Here is a 24172-nt window from a genome sequence, read left to right as displayed (position 1 = left end):
TGCGAGGAGCAGCATTTCATCCTTTGACCCAAGCAGCACAATGCCTTGGGCCAGTCCTATTTTATCAGGAAAGATACATTGAGATTTCTCTCGTTTTCATATTGGAATTTGTATTATAAAACAGGGGGGATCAAACATAACATACAGTGTACTGTTCCAGATTTTTCTCCTTATTGGCTTCTGTGTCCTCCAGATCTTTGTTTATGGCTGCAATTTGTCTTTTCTTGTCATTGATGGCTTGATCCAAGGATTTCAGCTCCTTCTTAATCCACTTGTCTCTCTCTTCTTTTGATGTGAATTGACTTCCACGACCCTGCTTGGCATAAAGATCTGTACGCTCCTGGGTTGCTTGAGCTAGCCTATATAAGGGAGAAATATCAAGTTTAACATGGCATATGTCTCAGAGACATTTCAATGCAAGATAAATGTTGAAAGTAGAAGAAACAATTCAACCATCTGATTACAAGTACACAATGTCATGGCGGATAAAATACAATTGGTCCTACTAATTGCTCGAGAGAGCAGTGTGCCAGTTACAAACTTTACATACACTTCAAGGTCTAGCTAATAATAAGGTGCCAGTGAAGATGCTACACCCTATCCTTCCCGATGTAGATCTGCTCACTCTTCGCGGCAGCAAGCTGCAAAAAGTCAGCTACAAGATTGGAAAGCAGTCTCATTATATAACGCTCTAATTTCTTAGCGGTCATAGAGAGGGATCCCTGACAGCTTAGAAAAGGGTAACCATTAGTGTACTAGGTTATCGCTACGTGTTAAACATCAATTTGCTGTGTGCGTGTTTGAATTTAACCCACTTGTAACCACGGCTGGTTCCCTTATTTACCACTATAACGTCTTAAAGCATAGAACTTAGCAGGGCTAACCATACAGATATCATAATTTCATATAGTTAGTAAGAGATCCACTATTTAATATCTATAAATAATTGAGAATACAATATAAAATAAGGATTGTCTTGGAAGCAATAAAGATTTGTATTTGCCCATAACACACTGCACACCGTGTAGACATTTGTAAGTGTAACTTAACAGCTTGCTGCAATGTGTATATTCACATTTAAAAAATCCTTTCACCGGCCCTGGCCAACAGTAATATTTAAAAAGGATGATTGTCATTTTAGTATCCTGAACAGCCTCAATTTGATTTAAATATTTTGCTTACTTGCTGGATTAACATTGCAAAAATGCATGAATACAAAGGATTATTTGTGGCACTATCCGAGACAGTAAGGGTTGTTTACTACAGTGAGACTTGTTGGAAATTCAAAGATATTTTTTTTAATTTAAAGCCAAAGTAGCCGAACTGGGAAAAGCCAGCTGTGATTAGAGTTTGACTTCTTTGGCTTTAAATGTAATAGTCACTTTGTAGTCCTGACAATTTTCACTTTAGTGACTAACCCTGCAAAAGTAATCTATTGATGAATATTTTTGCCCTCATCCTGCACATGTTTTAGGTCTCATGAATAAGATGGCAAGAAATTATGGCAAGAAATTATGGCAAGAAATTAGATTCTATCAAATATTCTGAATGATCAACAATGTACTCTGGAAATGCTAGGCCATGTCAGACGATAGTGTCACTACAACTGTCAGTTACCTTGATTCTACCATCTACTGAATGCTAAACACATTAACCATTGTCATTCATTAATTTATGTTATTGTCTCATTTATTGTAAATCCACCCCCCCCTTTCATAATATTGTAAAGCGCTGCGGAATTAGTTGGCGCTTTATAAATACCAATAATGATAATAATTAACACAGACCTTGCAATGCCGCTTTCCTCTTTCTGTTTCACACTGCTAAATTTTGGCTCCGTCTCTGCAAGCTCCTTCTGTTTTTCTTCTATTTTTTCCAGTAGCTTTTGTCTTTCTTTTAACAAACGTTTCTAAGAGAGGTTTAAAACAAATAAATATATAACTTACATTATTTAGAGAAGTATTCAATAATCTGTAAATAGAACTAATTATAAACAAAATGGACTAAGGTTTAATCATTCAATTTCAAACGTATCTTTTAACCCACTAGTCAAAGATGAACTTCAACTATGATATTTAGAGGGGAACTATCACTTTAATGTAAATTATACCAATAAAAAGTTGAAAAATATGTTATGGGCGATTTTCGTCTTCTTTTAAATGATTTCCATTTTGTTTTAAATTCATATGAAAGATTTAGCAAGTTAAAGTGTTACTCCAAGCAACATGCCCGCTTCATTGATTTGAAGTGGTCATGGTGCCTGGAGTTTGTATGTGCAGCATTTCACTTTGAACTACGGCACATACAAAGATTAACGCCACCTCCGGTATCCTCATTTGCCAGTCCAGAACCAGAGTTCAGGGCTGGCTAATGTAAATTCTGTGCAAAATTGGTGCCTGATGCTGGCAACCAGATTGCCATAGCATCACTCCTCCATGCCTCCTCTGTCTCCTTTTACGTGTGTCCATTATACAATTACTGAACAATTAGAATTTGTTTTTGTATTTTATCTGATTTAAAAAATTAAGATTAGTAATCAGGGTATACTAATTCTAAGTAAGTTATTTTTCTTTTGCTGTGACCTTCTTAGATGGAAAGTAATTTCTAGATATACTGCTTCCACCAGGGATCGACCGATATTGATTTTTCTTCTTTTTTTTGGAGCAGTTACCGATAATCTGTGAACTTTCAGGCCGATAGCCGAGAACTTACCGATATTCTGTACATTTACCATTTTGAAAAAATAAACTATTTCTAAAGGTAAATGCACAAAATATACATGCCACATGTAGTGGATGCAGTGTGTTTAGACAGGGGAGCTGTGTGTGTGTAATGGATGCAGTGAGTGTTTGTGTAGTGTGTAGAGTGAATGCAGTGTGTGTATAGTGAATGCAGTGTGTTTGTATATACTGAATGCAGAGTGTGTGTGTTTGTGTAGTGTGTATAGTGAATGCAGAGTGTGTGTGTGTTTGTGTAGTGTGTATATAATGCAGTGTGTGTATTTCTGTAGGTATGTAATTGGGGGGGGGGCGGGAAAGAGCATTTTTGTATTTTACATTTTTTTTTATATTTCAATTGTTATTTAATTTTTTTAGTCCCCTCTCCCTGCTTCTTACTTGGCCAGGAAGGGGAGATATGGCATTCCCTGGTGGTCCAGTGGCAAGGACTGTGCAGAGGGGGCCAAGCAAGCACTTTCTTACCTTCCCAGCAGCTCCCCTGTCTAACTCACGCGGCCTTTGTGCCGCGCGGAGCATTGCCATGGTAACCCGCGGCACCACTCTGACAGCCACGGGTCTCGCAAGATTTATACAGGGGAGCTGAAAGGAGCTACTGGGAAGGTAAGTAAGCGCTTGCTGCGGCCCCCCCCAGGACCATGAGAAGCCCGGCAGTCCTGGTATGTATTATCGGCAATACCAGTATCTCTATAGGCTGACACCAATATTGCAGAAAATACTGAATATATACAGATAATATCGGCCAGACCCATAATCGAACGATCCCTAGCCCTTATGTGCCATGGCAACAATCCCCAAAACCTAGCATAAACCTGAACTGTGAGATGATGTTCATCTATTAAGGGGCAGGGCAGTTGTGTATGGAGCAAGCACGTCCATTAACAAAGGCCATCTTGGAGGTTGAGGATGATATCCAGGCCAATATAACTTTTCAAGCTATACATTTCCTGGCAATTTTGTCAGTACAATGTATAGATCAATTGTACAAAACAGGGCAGGGTGATTTATTGTGGATAACTAAAAAAAAAAAATGCAGGGTTTTACTCATGCGTGATAACAATACTTGCATGATGGATGTCAGTCTCTCACTCAGTTTGACCGAGACCCAATACTCACTCTCTGTTCACTGTTTCCCGCCAGTTCATCCTGCAAATCCTTTGCTTTCAGTTCCAGTTTGGTTCTCTGTTTTATCTGCTCCTGTCTCTCAGAGCTCAGCTGTTCCTTCTCTTCTTTCATTGCAGATATTTTGGATTTCAATTCACGGACTTGACGCTCAATTTCCTATGATAAAAAGAATTCAATAAATAAAGATAGCAATCCTATCTTTGCCAATCCTTAACCCCTTAAGGACCAAACTTCTGGAATAGAAAGGAATCATGACATGTCACACATGTCCTGTGTCCTTAAGGGGTTAAAGGGACACTATAGTCACCAGAACAACTACAGCTTATTGAATTTGTTCTGGTGAGTAGAATCATTAACTTCAGGCTTTTTGCTGTAAACACTGTCTTTTCAGAGAAAATGCAGTGTTTACATTACAGCCTAGTGATAACTTCACTGGCCACTCCTCAGATGGCTGTTAGAGATCCTTCCTGGGTCATGGCTGCCTAAAATGCATCCAAACATTCAGTATCTCCTCCCTCTGCATGCAGACACTGAACTTTCCTCATAGAGATTTATTGATTCAATTCATCTCTATGAGAAGATGCTGATTGGCCAGGGCTGTGTTTGAATCGTGCTGGCTCTGCCCCTGATCTGCCTCTTTGTCAGTCTCAGCCAATCCTATGGGGAAGCATTGTGATTGGATCAGGCCACCATTTCTGATGATGTCAGAGGAAGGTCAGAGACAGCAGCTTCAGACTTGAATACAAGTAAGATTTTACTATCTTTAGGGAGACCAAGGGGGCTAGATAGTGGTTTTAACACTATAGGGTCAATACATGTTTGTGTTCCTGATCCTATAGTGTTCCTTTAACATCGAAGACACCAAGGTACATTTTCATGATCAGGTTTAACCATGGACATAACAGGTTAACAATAATACAAGCAAATTCTACTTTACAGAAAGGAACAGTTCAGTACAACTAGAACATTAAAAAAAAAAAATATTAAAAAGCGGCACTGTCTTGGCCGAATCCCTTTTTTTGTTTAAATTTAAGCCCCCTCTCGACTTCCCTACATCTAATTGTCCCCCTAGTCACCCTTAAACACCCCTAAGCCCCCCATATTAACTATTTTTTTTAAATCTAGGTCCTGGGCGCCGCCATCTTTGTGTGGGTAGATGAAGACACGTCATCTGCCCACACTAGATAGCGCTGTGAAATTCCCGGTTCCCAGTTAAACACTTGGCCATGCGAACGGGAATTTCATCTATTCATTAATTCGTCAGAAAGACGAATGAATAGAAATGTCAGACGAACAAACACTGAATATTGGTGTTCGTTTGTTCAGTTTATTACACGGAGGGAGCTACCGGCTCGCAGCTCCCTCCTTGTAAAATGTAAAAATAGCAGCGGCAGGGAGCAGTGCTCCCCGCCACTTCCTAAGGCGCTCACCCCCCCTCCCCCCATGTCCTCCCTCACTCTAGGGGGTCTATATGACCCCCATAATAGCAAAAGGGAGATTGAATTAAATAAAGGAGACCCTTGAAGCAAGGGGATCCTGGTGGTAGCTCTGAACACACAAAAACATATATGTAGTTACCAGATAATAGTGGAAGAGGTGGAAACACACATGAATGGGTAAGGTGGGAGGGAGTAGACAAAAGAAGCCCTATCTACACCTTAAGACCATTGAAAGCTTGCTAACTGTAGGGGAGGAATTACCCTTCCCCAAAGTACACAACAGCGAGTAACACAGAGAGAGAAAAAAGAGAGGTAGAGGGCTCTAAATGCTCCTCTCACTATAGAAGGCAAAGACTCCTAAATCTCTAAGAACCCAAACTGAGCGGACTAATAAGAGCTGATAACCCAAAAGGAAAAATGCCAAAATTCACACTCGTCAGGTGAACAGATAGAAGTCCTACTTAACTAAATGATCGCAGGACTAAAGCTGCCTGACTAGAGCCACCTATATAAACTGGTAAACTACCTTAAACCAAACTTGCTAAATAACTAAGTGCTACCTAGTGAAAGTAAATAAAAATAGAAAGCGCTCATTTATTTACTTTTCACTAGGTAGCACTTGGTTATTTAGCAAGTGTAAATAGACTCAGATCACTCTGGTTGGTTGGATTCCAAGCCAACTAATCAAAGTGCTCTGCGTCCAATTGCAGGACCTCAGTCTGCGCTGTGCCCTCACCGGGTGAAGATGGATTAATTTTTAGCGTCGGGATTGTTTTTTTTCCGGCTGATTTTTTTTTTTTTTTATAAGTTCGACGGGTATTATGTTTTTTTTTTTATTTGGCCTTTTTTGAGGCTAAAAAAAAGAAGGTTTTAGAAAAAAGAAGACTTCTAATGGCAAGTCTGATTTTATTTTTTCCCGGTATTTAGTTTTATTGTCTCCCCCCTCATTATTTTAAGAAAGTGGGGGGTAGGTAGGGATTGATTTCATTTTATTTGGGTGGGGGGTATTTTTACAGGGAGAGAAGAGGAATCGATTAAAGAAAGGTAAGTTCGGCATGACAGTGCCGCTTAAATGAAAAGGGACAAAACTTTGCTTTCTCACAACCAACAAAAAAAAAATCTCTATTTTTTTCCCTTTTCCTATCAGTACCTTATATTTAAATATCATAATCCAGTGTCACAAGCACAACAGATAATTGAATATCACCTAGGGGTTGATGTGACTTTTGCATTTTCTGTATTCTGCTATGGACCATAAAACTACATAGAGCCAAAGAAGCAGATTGTTTAAATTAAGCTTTCCTGCTTAAACTTCAACTATCTCACTGTTAACTATTCATTATTTTGGTATTAATAAAATCACCAAAATATATACCAACTGAATAACAAATATGCAAAAACTACAGATGCTCACCTCCATTTTATCCCTAGCGTCCTGTTGTGCGTCCCTCAGCTGTCGAGATTTTTCTCCACTTGTCTCTCGCTTTGACGAAAGCTTTCAAAATAAAATTTTAATTTTAATACACAAGGATCATGACAAGATATGCAAGACTCTATACGTCATATAGGCACAGGTGTCAAATACAGCAAACATTGCACTCAAGACATGAATGTAAAAAATTATTATTTGCATTCCATTCTGATAACTCTGAGGTTTCAAGCAGCATTCCACAGACATTGCAATGCTTCTTTGGACATCACTAATTTACTGAAATGTCAAATTAAAATTGGGCAAAGTACATGCACATGTTCCTAATGCTATCTTAGTAGGGCTAGTACTGAATCCATGCACAGCACGCTAACATGCTGAAAGGCACAGAATCGTAGCCGAAGGTGCACACAATGGGTGGAGCAAGCTATTAGAGAATTCACTATGGTTTTCTACAAGAATCAGTGAAAATGAAACTTACTTCATCAAGCTTTGCTCGAGTTTCGTTCAGTTCCTGATTGTAAATGGTGTACTCTAGCGCTCTCCTCATCTTATCCCACTTCTGGTACTGTGCCAGCTCCTCCTTTTCATCCTCCAGAGTATGTAACCTTTCTTCTATATACTTCAGCAGCTCATTGATCTTCTCACGTTTACCCTCTACATGTAAGAGTGATAAAACAATAAGGAAAGGGGTGCAACTTCATCATTATTAAAAGTAACCCGTGAAGCAGTATTTACCTGTTTCCTTCATTAAAGAGATACTTTCTTCTTTCCTTTCATCGTACACTCTGGTCCCTGCCACTTCCCGCAACAGTTTCAGCCTTTGGGAATCCGGAGCTGTTGCCATCTGATTAATCTAAAAATCGCAGAGCACAACAAATGTAATGTTATAATATTATAACAGGCTAAGCAACTGCATGTGAAAATGTTTTTCAATGGAATAAAAAGCCTAATTTGCTATCAGCTTTATAAACATGCTAGGTAAACATGCTAAGGAAGTAAAAACAGAAAACTGCAAATGGTTACTGTTGACACATTAAAGGACCACTAAAGTCACCCAGGCTACTTCATTGAGACGAAGTGGCCGGAGTGCAGTGAAGAAACTGCAATATTTACATTGCAGGGTTAAATCCTACTCCAGTATAATTCGGTCGCATGATGTGGAAGCCTCCATAGGAAAGCATTGATTCAATGCTTCCCTATGCGAAAGCACTGCTGATCGCACGGCACTCGCCTTCCTTACTCTATAACCTGGCAGGAGGCAGAGAGGTAAACCAGCACTGAGGGAGTCTAGACTCTAGAAATAGGTAAGTCAATCTTTAATTTTCAAAAAAAAATTCAACCTTTATTAGAATCAAGGAAGGGACCTGAATATACATAGAACTGGGGGCAGTAAAGCATTAGAAATACATAGACACAAACAATGTGATGGCAGATAAGAACTATTCAGCCCACCTAACCTGCCCAATTTTCTAAATACTTTCATTAGTCCCTGGCCTTATTGTATAGCTAGGATAGCCTTATGCCTATCCCACGCATGCTTAAACTCCCTCACTGTGTTAACCTCTACCACTTCAGCTGGAAGGCTATTCCATGCATCCACTACCCTCTCAGTAAAGTAATACTTCCTGATATTATTTTTAAACCTTTGCCCCTCTAATTTAAGACTATGTTCTCTTGTTGTGGTAGTTTTTTGTCTTTTAAATATAGTCTCTATATAGGTTTGTATTCCTAACAATTTAATGTTCCTTTAGTTAACAATCAAGACTGAGGCTTTTTGGTAATCCCATGCAGAGGGAGCAAAAACAGAACATTAGAACTCTGAGAACAGGCAATAGCTTAGAGAAACTCAGCAGCCAGTAACCTAAGCACAAAGGGTAATCCAGATATGGACCCCGTTCACAATGCCCAGAGGGGTATCAGCTACACTTTCTTGACGAGACCCAATGAAGGCCGAAACTATCGTCCGAAGTTGCTGTATATCTGACGCAGAGGGAAATTGCCTTTATTTCAGTTCTGGACTGCCCTTATGGCATCGGTCTGATATGTAAATGGAATATGTTCTCTTTGTAATGGCAAAAATGAGCAAAAATATTTTTAAGACCCGAGAGGGGATTACTGAAGGGCCAGCTACTGAGTTTCTCTAAGCTTTTGTTTGTTCTCATATTCTCTATTTTTGTAGAAATCAATTAGGATTAATTCCAGACGATGGTAAAATGATCTTACCTTGCCTTGTTTCACGATATAATAAGGGTTACTGCGGGAAAAGCCGGCACTTTCAAGGAGATTCATGACATCGTTTTTCCTACATGAAAATAAATATGTTAGCCAAAACGGTGATTTGCAAACTACAATGTGCGCAACTTGTAGACAACTAAACAAGACGTAATAGTGTGCAAACAGAAAAAATATATACATATTAATTGCATTAAATGGCATTAGCCAAATAATAATCATGTAGTAGTGCACAACAATCTGATAATATATAGAGTCTATAAGTCAGTGTAGACTGTTTATTTATATAAAGTAACCATTTCCACTTACGTCACCATTTTCTTGTCCAAGAAATACTGATCCTTCTTTGCTCCAATAACTCTTCGAAGGGAAACCTCCTCTTTGTCAATCTGGACAACAAAATATGATCAGTATAGAAACAGAGGAAGTTACATTCTCATATTTCTAGTAATATTAAAAGATATGAATAAACGAACATAAAGAAATTCTTACAGGTAATCTGTTGTCAGAGTTGTCAAATATAATTTCCACAAAAGCAGAAATAACACGAGGTCCAGTTCCTTCCTGAAATATAAAACACAGTCCCATCAGACTTAAACTTGCACAAGAAGAACCAGCATAGAAATCTACTATACGGCTCTAACTATTAAGCAAAGCAAGACCTTTTTATCACTTTAATAACTTGAATTATTCCACCAAAGTGATATGAAGATATGAGGTTAAAGTCTGATAGCTAGATTATTTGCACCCAAAACTTAAACAATTTCCTACTCAGTTCTCCACATTTCCCAGTTAGGTGACTAAAGTAATTCTCACTACCAGCAATGTCCTGCACACAACTTATCTCAACGTTCACATCATTATTTTAGAAAAAAAACGGTACAACGCTTTATATATGTGTCGGATGAAAACAAAAGAAACATAATATTGTCCTGCATCCACTGATAGAACCAAAAGCACTAAAGAACAGGACGCTGTTTACTCACATGTAGTAAAGCCAACCTTTGCTCTGGACGTAGATGACTGAATTCATCGCTGAGAACGAACTGAATGGCTGCGGATAAAAGAAAACAAATTTTAAGAATTATTTTATTAAGGGTGCAAATTTTAAAAACCATACATTTGAATTCTAAACGTTACACACAAATTGTGATTTGATCTGGAAAAAGTACATGATATCATCTTATAAACTGTTACCCGTGTAATTCTAGCTAAATTGTGAGAAAAAGTCTAGCTTACACTTTTTTAAATTGAGTATCGCAGTATGTATACTGTGCTTTAGCGAGCATGGACATGCACACTGCCAATCATGTTTACAAGGTCCACAATTCTATACCAGCACATAAAATTCTGTGGTATTAAAGGGACATTACAGGCACCCTCCAAATTAATTGATGCAGTGCCCGTCTGGTTCACCCTGCAATGAGAAACTGCAATGATTACATTGCAGAGTTAGCTGCACCTCTAGATGCTTCCACACAGTCACTAGAGGTGCTTCCAAGTCCCTAGCTAAGTTTTACTCCGTGTCCCAACACTGGCTATCTTCACGCTTTGCATGAGGAAGTCTAACATGTTCTATGTTTCCCATAGGAAAGCAGTGATTCAATACTTTCCTATAAGGAAGTTTAAATGTATGTGACACATGCCATGCATGTGCATAAGATCCCACCATCACAATAATGTTGTGGGAGGAGGAGACCTAACCAGTGCCCATGGAGCCTCAATGCTGGAAAGAGGTGAGGTAAGAAAGGATTTTTAATCCGTTTTAACCGAACCGGTCGGGAGGACCTACAAAACTAGGAGCACTAGAACTAGGAATACAGGTATAATATATGCGGTTACTTTACTCTATGTACATTGTGGGTGTGCACCTCAGTGCTTAGACCAAAACAATCGAGTAATTTATTAATTTGTCAAGATAGTTCCTCCAATTTTTCCCCAACTGTTTCTAAGGGTTTGACAAAACACAGGGCTCTCCCACTAACCAGAGCCTTGCCCTGTTGCTGCCAGTGAGATAATGTCGAAGGTTCATTTGCATATTACCCATACAACTGTATCCAAACCGGGAGAGCAGTGACAGGCTGTGAGCACTGGGGGAAACTTAGCTCAATGTCCCCTTGCAAACAAAAAGACTTACCGTAGAAGAAGTTACTTTTTCCTGATCCATTTCTTCCCACTAAAAACATAAAATAAAGTAAATGAAAACTTTGTAGAAGTGGGAAGGCAAAAAAGAAGTATATAAAAGCGGACAGAGAAAGGCATAGCTGGTATAAATTCAATATATATATATATATATATTTATTTTTTTTTAAAAATGGACCAGTCATATAAATGAAACATGGTTTTACTGCATAGTGGGGATCGACCGATTATCGGTTTTACCGATATAATCGTCCGATATTTTCGGCAATATCGGTATCGGCCAATATGGATACCGATATTGCCGATAATACCTCCCAGGACCGCCGGGCTCATTACAAGCCCGGCGGTCCGGGGGGGGCGGGCAGCAAGCGTTTACTCACCTCCCAGCAGCTCCTCCAGCTCCCCAGTGTAAATCTCACGAGACCCGCGGCCAGCTCTGACGGCCGCGGGTCTCGCGAGATTTACACTGGGGAGCTGCTGGGAGGTGAGTAAACGCTTGCTGCCCACCCCACTTCCCTCCCCTCCCCTCCCCCAGCTAAGCCAATGCCACTGGACCACCAGGGATTAACATATCCCCCCTCCCTGGCAAGGCAACAAGCAGGGAGGGGGGACAACAAAAAAATAAACGATAATAATTAAATATATATATAAAAATTAAAAAAAAATTTAATAAAAAATGCCCCCTCACACACACACACTATTATTATACACATACACTACACAAACACACTGTATTATATACACACACACACTATACAAACACACACTGCATTATATACACACACTGCATTATATATACACACACACACTGCATTTTATACACACACACTATACAAACACACACTGCATCCACTACACACACACTGCACAAACACTGCATCCACTACACACACATACACAGCTCCCCTGTCTAAACACACTGCATCCACTACACGTGGCATGTATATTTTGTGCATTTACCTTAAGAAATAGTTTTTTATTTTCCAAAATGGTAAATGTACAGAATATCGGCAAATTATATCGGCTATCGGCCTGAAAGTTCACAGAATATCGGTATCGGCTCTAAAAAATCAATATCAGTCGATCCCTACTGCATAGTATGAAGATTATTAGATTGTAGCTTATTCATTTACATGGTTGGCATGAAGATAAAAACTACAAGTTTGATGTCTGGGTGCTGGTAGTGTGTTAGCCAAACACTCTCAAACAATGAATACCATCCAAGATGAAAGAAACTGACAATGATATTCTGAAAGTGTTAATTGTACATTAATAATGTGGCAAGGAAAGGATGGTTTCTAGGACACTCTAGGCACCATACCCAATACAGAGTTCCAGAGTGGTTATGTTGCTATGAGTGCCCCTTTAAATAACACTGCTTAATTAATGTTTCATTCATTTGCAAAAGTTTTCATATGATAAACTTACCAATTACATTGTGTTTTGAACTAAATGGGTCAACAATGGTTTGATCTCTGTAGCTTCTGAAGCCCTGGATAATGACCTTAAATAAAAATAAAAACATGTTGTAGAGAAGAAAACTGGTTCACTATAAAAAAAAAAAAAATGCAATTTTAATACACTAATTTCAGTATCCATGATATGTAATTTATAGTTGTGGGTTTTTTGTAAATTGTAGCACCTAATCAAAGGTAGTGTTCACCTCATATCACTAAACACAAAGATCCATACTTACAAAACTGGGGATCTAGCGGTTCCATTTACATGCTGGGAATTAATACACTATTGCAATAAACTTTATTTTACCCTCTGAATGTTTTGTTAGAGAATCATGTAGACAAAATGCATGCATATTTAGTTTTGAGCCCCTATCTTCATAGTAAAGGGTCACTGGTAAACAACATTATTGCAACGTTAAAGCGCAAATATTTTAACTATACATTGTGCTAGCAGTTTTGATAGCAAATGTATAGATTAAGAGAACATTCTATTTAAAATATATATTTTTCTCCCAGTTGTCAGTCAATGCCTTGGCTGTCATTCAATGCAGAAGCCCTGACTGACAAGGGTGAGCAGAAAAAAATCCCCAACAGGAAGTCCCTCTGCTTCCCTCCCATTGCGCGGGCTAGGGAGTTTAGGAATGGAGTAATGTGACGTCACTCCGTTCCAATGCCATCACGCAGGCAACAAAGTCAGCGTGCCAACATCACTGAGGAGATTTGCCCTGCTTGGGGATGCGTCCCAAGAAGGGAAAATCAAAGAAAACTTCTGGAGGAGCACAATCTTTATATTTTATGTTGAATACAGCATTTATCTTTGTGATATATGGTGTATGCAATGTATATAGGAGCGATTCCAGGTAAATTCATTGTTTCACAACAGGTTCACTTTAAGGGTGCAGAAAATTAGCTCTAACTGTGTTGAATAAATGCTATGATTTGATGACATTACCGCAACTAAAACACAGACAGATACCACCCCTCCAGGGCAAACTTCCAAAAGTGAAGCAGTCGCCATGGAAACCAATGGAACAGTGATGCTGACTGCTTAAAGGGACTCTATAGTCACCATATAAAAGCAAGAAAGACAGGTCCCCCAGCCTTCCTTCTTGCTTTTATATGTACTTTCATTTATTAAAAATAATTTTCGAGGTGTTTTTATATTAAAAACTTACCTCCGTTCCAGCGCCGAGCTCCCCGCTAGGCCGCGCCCCCTTTTTCGTCAAAATGAGGAAATCGCGGGGGCCAATAGGACGCTTCTCACAGAGAAGCGTCATCGCGATGTGGTGCGCATGCGCGGCTTCGCACTGCACAGTGCTTTGTGTGCTGATAGCCCTTCTGAAGTATTCACCCAGAATGCATCAGACGAGAGGCCTTTTTAGGGCCTCTGAACTCGGAAGTCCCTCTGGTGGCCGTCTGATTGACTGCAACAAGAGGTGTTCCAAGCTTCCAATGTAAATACTGCATTTTCTCAGAAAATACAGTGCTTACAAGAAAAAGGCTCCGGGTAGCTGTAGCACTCACCTGAACAACCTCATTAAGCTGAAGTTGTTCAGGTGACTATAGTGTCCCTTTAATTTTTAGAACTCTTCCGCAGAATTACGGTTTACATAATTCCATAGTATGCAAGAGGTTCTGCAGCAGGACCAGCCTTGTATTTCTGATTGACTTAAAAATAATGAATGAATGCTTGTGCATATCTCAAGGCCAGGGGCATTGCTAGAGAGATCTTACTTGGGCTGGAGTAGGGTTCTGAGAAATTGCAATGTTTACATTTGTGAGAGAATACATGTGTGTTATTAGTCCACCCATTGTACAGCGCTATGGAATTTACATGCTGGCGCTATATAAATAATAATATATGTAAGACTGACAAAAATGGAAGGGCTTCAAGTTCTGCATCATCACGCCCAGCCTGTTGATAACGAACCTGATTAGCAGAGAATGACAACAGCCACGCATGTATGGTAGGTTGTCAATGCTTCTCTATGATTAGTTTTGAATTGGACCTGAGATCAATAGAATTGTCATCTCACTGCAGGCAGAGCGGCTGCCACAAGACAGGTTAGGCACAGGATAAAAGGTAGACTTGTGCACATATGCCTTTCAGCTGCATTGAACAAACCAAATCCTTGCTCAAACCATGGAGCAGCCACATGTGCACACCAAGGTCAGTGTGTGTCTACTAGGCCAGTGTCAGTGTGAGCGTGTGTGTGTATGTATGAACAAGCATGGATCTTAACAAACTCTGAGGTTTTCATTAAATAAAAAAAAAAAATCTAAACTGTTGGAGACTATCATGCATGTGTACATATGTAGGCATGTATATTAGTATACATGTAATATTACTATTTATATGTACATTATAACACACATGCACTAATATACATGTATAATTGAAGGGACTGTGGGAGGCATATTAAGGGAACTAGGACCGCAAGTAGGGTAAATCTCACCATAAGTGGTTATAGAGCCGCCAAAGGCTTTATGATGTGCTGTGCTTAAAATCTTGTGTACTCGTTTTGGGTTTGCAAGTATGTTTTGTCCAAAAAATTGTGCAGCAGTGCTGAGTTGGAACACACAGTGTCCCAAAGGTTGTGTCGCATTCATATCCCATTGTACAGCACTCGGGAATTTATTGGCGCTATATAAAATAATTATGATAAGTTGGCACGAACACTGGTCAAAACAAAAAGTTGTGGAGCACTCCTGGATGCACTATATAAAATGTTGTGCAGCAGTGCTTGAGTTGGGACGCACAGTGTTCTAAAGCTTGTGCATCAATACTGGGTAGACGGACGCACTGTCCAAAAGGCTGTGCACCATTCACAGCATAGCATGCACACTGTCCAAAAGGCTGTGCACCATTCACAGCATGGCATGCACACTGTCCAAAAGGCTGTGCACCATTCACAGCATGCACACTGTCCAAAAGGCTGTGCACCATTCACAGCATGGCATGCACACTGTCCAAAAGGCTGTGCACCATTCACAGCATGGCATGCACACTGTCCAAAAGGCTGTGCACCATTCACAGCATGCACACTGTCCAAAAGGCTGTGCACCATTCACAGCATGGCATGCACACTGTCCAAAAGGCTGTGCACCATTCACAGCATGGCATGCACACTGTCCAAAAGGCTGTGCACCATTCACAGCATGGCATGCACACTGTCCAAAAGGTTTCGAAGTACTTCTGGGTAAACAGACGCAATGTTCGAAAGGCTGTGAAGCATTCATAGGTTGACGCGCATACTTTACAAAAATGTGTGCAGCAGTCTCATACAGGGGGTACATATTGAAAATTATTCCAGGGCAAAGTTCCAAAAGTGCAGCAGTCACCATGGAAACCAATGGAACACTGATGCCGATTGCTCCATTTTTAGCTCTCAGACTCACTGTGTACAGACTGCCATAATATCCAAGAGGTTCTGCAGCAGCACCGGCCTTTATTTTTATTTATGGGCCAACAGGTGGTGAAAATAAGAGATCAGGGGGTAGGTAACCTTTTGCACTCCAGATATTAAGGACTGCATCTCCCATGGTGCTTTGCCAGCATTATGACATTGGAGGATTATGGGAGATGTAGTCCCCCCCCCCCCCCCGTCCATAGCACAGACCATTGCTGGTCTAGAAGATACTCGAGCCCCAGGCTTCACAATAACAAACAGGCCGCAGTGCCGTCACCCCGCCCCCCCGGGCTCGGCCACTTACCTGCTTGATATACATGATGCACCGGACCGAGGCCCCCGCCGCCCTGAGCCGCAGACGGTCACCGATGGATCACACCCTCTCCCGGGATACTCGAAAACACCGCGCGATCTCCCGCCAGCAAACAAAATGGCGGCCGCTCCCCCAGCTCCTGAGGCAGCCAGGACCGTACCAAAAGGCGAGGGGAGGACCGCTGCGCTGTGGTGACCAGCGGAGGAAGTGCAGCGAGCAGCCAGCGGCAGGGGAACCCCAGGGGGCTGCAATATCAGCACTGATTGTAAAGGCATAATGTAGGACGTGTGGGGGGGCTTTTCTTAAAACGTAAAGTGAATTTAAATGGTGGGCCCCACCTGCGTTGCAGGACAATGGTTTCGTCTGCAGGGGGATATGGCTGGCGCCAAAACAGAGAAGTCCAGTGAGCTCAGTGAGCGCTGAGGCAGAGCAAGGTGCTCTCCTGGCGCCAACATATACCGCAGCGCAGATAGTGCTTTTAATGTGATTTTAACACCATTACATGTGAGATTAATTGGAAATCCACCCACTATTTGCCATTCTCTCTAACTACCCCTTTTTAAGTAGGGGGAGACAAGTTACCCCTATACCAGCTGGGGTTTGGGTAATCTGGGCTACATTGGAGGCTGATCTGTATGGGCATAACATGTTACCCTACAATAATGGAAGGACAATATCCATCTCTCCATAACCAGTTATCACACGTGTAAATCCATAGCATTTTATTAGACTGTTCCACCATAGCTTGGGTCAAACCCTTGGACACTGGTACTCTCGTCCTCCAAAACAGAGAAAATCCAATTAATACAGTCTAATATCACCTACGGACTAGGACTGGCCACACGATAAATCATATGGGCCCTGCGAGTCGGCTGGAACATTATTCTAACCTCACAATTGAAATCTTCATTTTAGTATTATCTTGAATTAACAAATGTTTATCAGCAACTAGGTCAACACCTTGACACTGGTAGACTCGTTTTACATAGCAAAGAATACCCAACGAACACAGTCTATTCACACTTGCGGACTAGAACTGGCCACACAATAAATCTTATGGGTCCTGTGATTTGTCTGGAACATTTCGCTAACCTTACAATTGAAATCTTGATTTCAGTATCATCTTGAATTAATAAACTGTTACCAGCAACTACATATCAGGAGATGCGTACACCAAGCTTCTTTTACCACAAATATCAGATTTGTTTGAAAATGAAGGATCTGTATCACTGCTTCACGTCTTTCGAGCACGCCCAGAAAATCTGGTAGTTGGTAAAAATGTAAGATACTCATACACTTAAAATAGTTTAGAATTGAACTTGTAACTGGCAGTTTTGGGTTGTGGAGATGGGTCTAGGTCAAGCTATTCCAGATTACAAATGGTCTTTGGGCTGGTTGTCAGCAAATGTATCATTAAAATTGGGTACAAGCTGAGCCCCCGAATATTAACATCTATAGAGTGCCTTGCACATAGACCAGTTAGACTCATATGGCCATAAAGAAAAACTAACCAAATAATGTTTTCACAATTTGGCAACAATTGATAATTCCTTGGATTGGCCTTTAAAACTCAAAATAAACATGCCAAGTGGTATTTTTTTATCAAACCCTTGAATAACAATCCAATTATGCTATGGTTCCATCATTGATTGTATGTGATCACCGTGGGTAATATTTTGTCTGGGTGGGATCGTTGGCTTCTACAGTTGGAAGACAGACACTGCGATGTGAGTTTTTTGTTCATTTGTTTAGTTGTTTATTTTAGTTGGTTATTTCATATTATCAGTATCTGGCATTTGTGACTCCTACCTCTCCATCTTGTTGAAAATATAACATGACTGTAACATGTCGACCGGCTGCCTTCATATGATATTGTCAAGCATGCCATGTTGTTACTGAGTTTTCTTTATATCAGTGTGTTAACTTAGAACGACCTGTACTATCATTACCTTAAAAAAGGTTACCGGCCGTGTACTGTGGATTGCTTAGACCAGTGGTGCCCACAAGGTAGATCCCTGGATGTTATAGAACTATAACGCCCATTATGCGCTGCATTCCTTTGGAATGCTTTTAGAATGGCAATGCATCATTGAAGCTGTAGTTTTAGTGGACCTCAGTGTTAGTCCTCCCCGGTGATGATATTCTCACTGCGACAAACTACTTTTTCCACATTTTTTTCTTCTTCAAGAAATGCATTAGTGGATAGCTCCCAACACTGACTGAATTTGATGAATTCTTCAAAATGTTTGAAAAACTATTTCATTGGTTTTGGAGATGCATTCAAATACATGAGTTTTATGGGGAAATACTAACTTGTCTGGAGACCATCTTATACTTCCCTGTGCCTCTGTCCCTTGAGCTATCCATATTTGGTATTTTGCCTGATAAGTTTCAAAATATTCTAGGTCCATCCATATGGCATTGTCAGCTGTCAGAAAGGCAATTCTTCAAGCTTAGGACACGAGGTCATGCGTTTAGACTGGAAGAAAGTTTTGGTTTTTACTGTAAGAACAATAAGGATGTGGAATTTTTTTCCTTAAGAAGTGGTTTTAACCCCTTAAGGACCAAACGTCTGGAATAAAAGGGAATCAGGACATGTCACACATGTCATGTGTCCTTAAGGGGTTAAACAGGAACAAGATGCACACTTGCAAAAGCATTATATTTAATTATATCATTTTCAAGTGTAGAGTAATAGCTTCTTGATCCAAGGATAAACCTGACTGCCATTCTGGGGTTAAGAAGGTTTTCCTCCCTCCTCCCCCTTCTTTTAACAATGTCCAGTCAGAACAACAGAAACAATAGTTTGTAGATATCATAATAAAATGTCAATAAAACAATGGTTGTGGAGTATTGTACTATATAATTGCTTTTATTTACCAGAATTACAATGTAATCTAGATGATAGCCTTTGAACAGTGCTGGTTGTCTGACTGGCGAATGAGCATATTTTATGTATACGGGGTGGATCACTAACCAAGGGAAGTGTATATTCCATTTCGTTTTGGATCTGACATACTTCAATGTCTGCCAAGAGGGTAACTTGGAGTGTTTTAATGATTGAAGCAAGATCCTACTTGCCACTGAGTGTTTTTAGAAAGATGAGGAGTATGGGGATGGGCAGTGTGGGGCATTAGGTGAAAGTAACTGGGAACTATCTACAAGTGTGAGAAGGGTCTTGCGGACTGATTTACTGAGAAAGAGGCCTCTAAATGACAAAGTTACAGATAAAGTAAGTGGAAGGGAGAATTATGATAATAAAAACTTTAAAGGGACACTCCAGGCACCCAGACCACCTCTGCTCATTGGAGTGGTCTGGGTGCCAACTCCCACTACCCTTAACCCTGCAAGTGTAATTATTGCAGTTTTTTATAAACTGCAATAATTACCTTGCAGGGTTAACTCCACCTCTAGTGGCTGTCTACTAGACAGCCACTAGAGGTCATTTTCTGCATCATAGCACAGGTTATCTGTGCTAGAGCGTCGCTGGACGTCCTCACGCTGTGTGAGGACCTCCAGCGTCGCTCTATTCCCCATAGGGAAGCATTGAAATTAATTTTCAATGCTTTCCTATGGGGTGCGGCATTGCCGCGCATGCGCATTAGGTCTCCTCGGCCGGTGGGCGGGATCAGTCTCACCCACCGGCCGACGGAGGAACAAGGTGGAGCGGAGGGGGAGGAGCAGGCAGCGACGAGGGACATGTCGCTTCCTGAGGTAAGTGACTGAAGGGGTTTTCACCCCTTCAGTACCTGGGGATTGGTGGGTGGGAGGGAGAGGGACCCTCCAGTGCCAGGAAAACGGATCGTTTTAAGGAAAGAGAGGGAGGGAAGTGTCAGGTCCTGCCCCATGGGCTGACCTAAATGGGTGGGCAGCATGTAGGGATGGGATAAAAGTGATCAAAAACACTTCAGTGGCCATTTATAAGTTTGTTTCATAAAGACATCTGTATTTACTTTGTATCTCCATTTAGCCAGGAATCCCAAATTTTGTGAAACTGTTTGAGAGTTCTCCGATTACTCTGCGGGCCGACAATGCTATTCTGGCTGCTAACTTATTCTCAGCTCTTGTGAATATGTCTAGAGGTTTGATAGAAGGATATAAGTAAGGGCCATGGGTCCATCAGGCAGAGTCTCCCTAGTTGTTTGGTTAATAAGTTTGTAACTTTTAGCCATACAAGTTTGAGTTTTAGGCAGGTCCACCAAGACTGTATGAAAGAGCCCAGAAGTCATATACCAAAACAACCAGAACAACATTTTATAGGACTGTTCTTAGTGGTTTACATATATGGTGATGGATGTTAATACTTTCCATAAATCTGAAAAGTCAAAGGCTTCCTCCGGTGGTCCCAAATCTTTTTCCGAGGCCGTAATGTGTGTAAGGAAATTTGTGTGGTGTGTGTAGCCATTGCAATGTATAGATCTGAGATTTGTCCTTTAAAATCTGGTAACCCAATACATCATCATTCTAACTCTGTGAGGGGGGCTGCACCTGCTTGTCTTACTATTGGTGTGACTTCTACAAAGCTGCATATACCTAAAGTAATCAAATGTAGTGAAGGAGGTGTGTTCAGGGATATCCGTGAATTCTATTGGTTTGTTTTGGGAGGATAAATGTAATATGCAGGCAATATCTCTTTCTTCGAAATGTGCGAGAAGAGTTTAGGGGTCAGACCTGGTGGGAACATTTTGTTTCAGAGTATTGGTGTGAGGAGAATCACAAAGGATGAAAATGCAAATGTGTCTTTTACCTAATCCCATAGATCTAGTGAGTGATTAATCACTTGGTTCATGGCCAATGTGGTTTAGGTAGCCAAATGTACAGAGAGGTGTGATGTACCTCAAAGATAAGATGTTCCAACTCTTCCCATCATTTTTGCCCTGGTGGAGTCTACCATTGCTGGACTTGGGCTAGTTGGGCTGCAGTTAATTAGTGGGAGAAGCTAGGGAGGCCCAAAATCCCAGTGGAACACAGGCGCGTACATTTCTGCGAATATGTGGTCTTTGTCCATTCGGAAATTAACATGTCGAAAGCCAATTGTAAGACTCTAAAGTCAGTCCATCTAAGGGGCATTGACAGTGTTTTAAAGGTATATAAAAATCTGGGTAATACATTAATTTTAATTGAGGCAACATGGCCCACCCATGACACTCCAAGACATCTCCGCCACTTAATGAAGCTTGATTAAGATGCAGTTGGGTCGAAATGTTGCTGCTTTTGCCCCAATAAATCTGCTATTTTTGCTACTACCCTGAATGCTTGGACCATAATTTGTTCTACATATCTGGAAGTGAGGCATGGCCAGCCCTGGATCCGGAGCACCTTCGTTGTTTGGTGAGTGCGGTATCCATCATCTCTTTACTATTGATGCCAAGGACGAGGCATATCAGGATTAATTTTCCCCTAACTATTAGTCTTGTTTTTTGGGGGTGCCATGGACAGAACATCATATCACAAACAACAGAACCACCTTGTGCATTGTCTGTTTCGGAGACTTTGTGATTTGGTCCTATAGCTATAAGAGTTAACGAATTTGGATGACCTTCCACCTTCCCAAAATTGGGATGATTTGCAATTCAGCGGGAAATAAATATGCAAATCTAGTTATTATCTTGGTTGTTTGTCGGTAATCCTAACCGTAACCTTCTGTTTATAAAACTTAAACGATAAAAACAAAAACAGACCTGGAATAATAATCCTGTATGTACTTTGCAGATTTTTTTTTATAATTTTTCATACAAAACACAAAAGTAGAAAAAAAATGTGTTGCGACAAGTCCTCATTAAACCCAGTATAGTATAATATTCTGCTATCATATGAATCATTTAGTGTTCTTTAAATAAAACTATATTATACCTGAAATATTTAATGACACTTCAATCAGCCTTTTATGATGACCCAGAATTCAGATTTTCCTCCCTGCATGCCACAAACATAATCTAATATTACTCACCAAAGATTTTGCTTGCTTGTCCCTAGAAATGAGTTAAAGCACAAGTATAATTTTGTCCACGTAGTGGCGATATAATCAACATAACAAATACATTGCTAGCTCACAGATTTATTCACAAAATCATGAAATGTCTGGAATTCAAATTTCACATTAGCTAAAGGGAAACAAAATTATAAGAGCTATATTTTCATTTCCGCTCTTGTGGCTTAAAATTTGAATGTCAACTATTCACACTTTATTGGACAATTTGTTAGATATCAATGTTACCTGTCCCTGCCTTGAGATCCCCATTTTTACAGTAACGATCAGTGTCAAAAGATATACAGTATTTAATGTATATTTCATGGCAGGAATGTAGTGCAGCTGCACAGTATGAATTGTGGGATTGATATCCCGGATTGGTATTACACAATGGCATTGGAGTAGAAGTTGTTTATACGCTGTGTACAGTGGTTGTTAACAGCTAAAAGAGATCAATTATACCCAGTGTGGATCATCTGCTATCCATTCTTAATCTTGATGGACGTTAAACGTAGGTGAGTGACTGCCACTGAAGGTGTTACTAGGCAGTAATGTAAACACTGCCTTTTCTCTGAAATGGCATCGTTTACAGTGCTCTACCTCTAGGGACAGGTTACAGACACCAAAACTAATACATTAAGCTGATGTGGTTCTTGTGACTCCAGTGTCCCTGTAATGTTATTTTGTTATGTAAAGGTGATAAGTAAACACAATATTCAAATCCTGGGAGGTGACAATTTACCCTTAAACCTTAGTGTATGTTTGTAATGAAAGCAGGTAGCAGACTAATGTGTTTTACGTGACTGACACCAGGTAGGATTAGACTGACCATTGGAAATGCATCATGAAGGCTTCGGTGATCGTGGCCCCCATAAGAGTACTTGTAATGAAAGCCTCTGGGGGCTAACACACTTCTATTTCTTCCAGTCGTCTCCAGTGAAATGCTATGCTAAATATTAACAGCTTCCTTTGGATGTCACGCACTGAATTGTGATATTTTTCTGGTTTATTTGAGAACTCTGGAGAATATGTGCATTAATACACCCACTATGTTTGATGGTTATTAATATTGTGACTCATACGTACTGAATCATTCATTTATTGGTCACTTCCTCAATTTCGGTTCTTTAAATGAAACCTACAATTTTCACGTAGGCCAGTTATATAAAATGAATAAAAAAATAACTTTGTTGGTTGTTTTTAGATCTCTTAAGGTAGTTTGCATGAAAACAGATTTTAACGCCGACATGCCTCTATTTGCAGGCGTAGAAAACTCACAAAATGAAATCGATAAGGAGAACGTTTGTAGACATTGGGTTATTGGACTCTGGTGAATTCAAGGTGTCTGGCTCAAGTGCTCATTCGTGGTAGAACAGATATTGTCAGGTACATGCTGTTTAGACTGGAACATAAAAAAATATATACAGTTGCTCCCACCCCATCTTGTTTAGGTGGCCTATCCTAGTGAACGATAATACGTTAATGATAGTGTAATACAGTAAAGGGTAAACCGAGAAATAGGCAATATATCTGAACTTAAAGGGACACTAAGCATCTCCACCACTTCAGCTCATTAAACTGGAAACTGCAATGTTGTCTACCAGACAGCCCCCTAGAGGTACTTCACGGTCTGCATGAGGATATCCAGCGTCAACTATTTCCAAATAGAAAAGCATTGATTCAATGGTTTCCTATGGGGAGGGCCTAGTGCGTGTGTGGCAATCACCGTGCATGCGCATTAGCACGCCCTTGTCAAGTGTCATCAGGAGGCGGAGCCATGACCCAGCACAGAGGGACATCGGCGCAGGGATCTGGTAAGTAAAGGATTCTCCACGGGATGAGTGGGGAGGCAGAGGATGCTATTGTGCTAGGAATACAGTTGTAAAAGTAGAGCAATGACCATTGCAGTGGAT

At 40.4% G+C, this 24172-nt stretch overlaps 1 protein-coding gene across 1 annotated transcript in view; it reads right to left on the bottom strand.

Moving 5' to 3' along the window:
• SMC3 (structural maintenance of chromosomes 3) overlaps nucleotides 1-16427 on the bottom strand; it is a 30501-nt gene extending 14074 nt beyond the window's left edge. Inside the window, exons 1-13 of the mRNA XM_063434854.1 lie at nucleotides 16280-16427; nucleotides 12534-12609; nucleotides 11101-11139; nucleotides 9950-10017; nucleotides 9456-9527; nucleotides 9273-9352; nucleotides 8955-9033; nucleotides 7467-7584; nucleotides 7210-7385; nucleotides 6714-6794; nucleotides 3852-4016; nucleotides 1788-1909; nucleotides 146-359 (exon numbers count right to left, since the gene is read on the bottom strand). Of these exons, the coding sequence (XP_063290924.1) occupies nucleotides 146-359; nucleotides 1788-1909; nucleotides 3852-4016; nucleotides 6714-6794; nucleotides 7210-7385; nucleotides 7467-7584; nucleotides 8955-9033; nucleotides 9273-9352; nucleotides 9456-9527; nucleotides 9950-10017; nucleotides 11101-11139; nucleotides 12534-12609; nucleotides 16280-16294 (1305 nt within the window). The 5' untranslated portion in view covers nucleotides 16295-16427. The remainder of the gene's footprint in view (nucleotides 1-145; nucleotides 360-1787; nucleotides 1910-3851; nucleotides 4017-6713; nucleotides 6795-7209; nucleotides 7386-7466; nucleotides 7585-8954; nucleotides 9034-9272; nucleotides 9353-9455; nucleotides 9528-9949; nucleotides 10018-11100; nucleotides 11140-12533; nucleotides 12610-16279) is intronic.
• Between the last annotated feature and the right edge of the window lie 7745 nt (nucleotides 16428-24172).

Source organism: Pelobates fuscus, chromosome 10 (genome assembly GCF_036172605.1).
Source record: "Pelobates fuscus isolate aPelFus1 chromosome 10, aPelFus1.pri, whole genome shotgun sequence".
Classification (NCBI taxonomy): domain Eukaryota; kingdom Metazoa; phylum Chordata; class Amphibia; order Anura; family Pelobatidae; genus Pelobates; species Pelobates fuscus.
The sequence above is the reverse complement of the archived record's forward strand: the minus strand, read 5'-3'. Positions and strand labels throughout refer to the sequence as shown.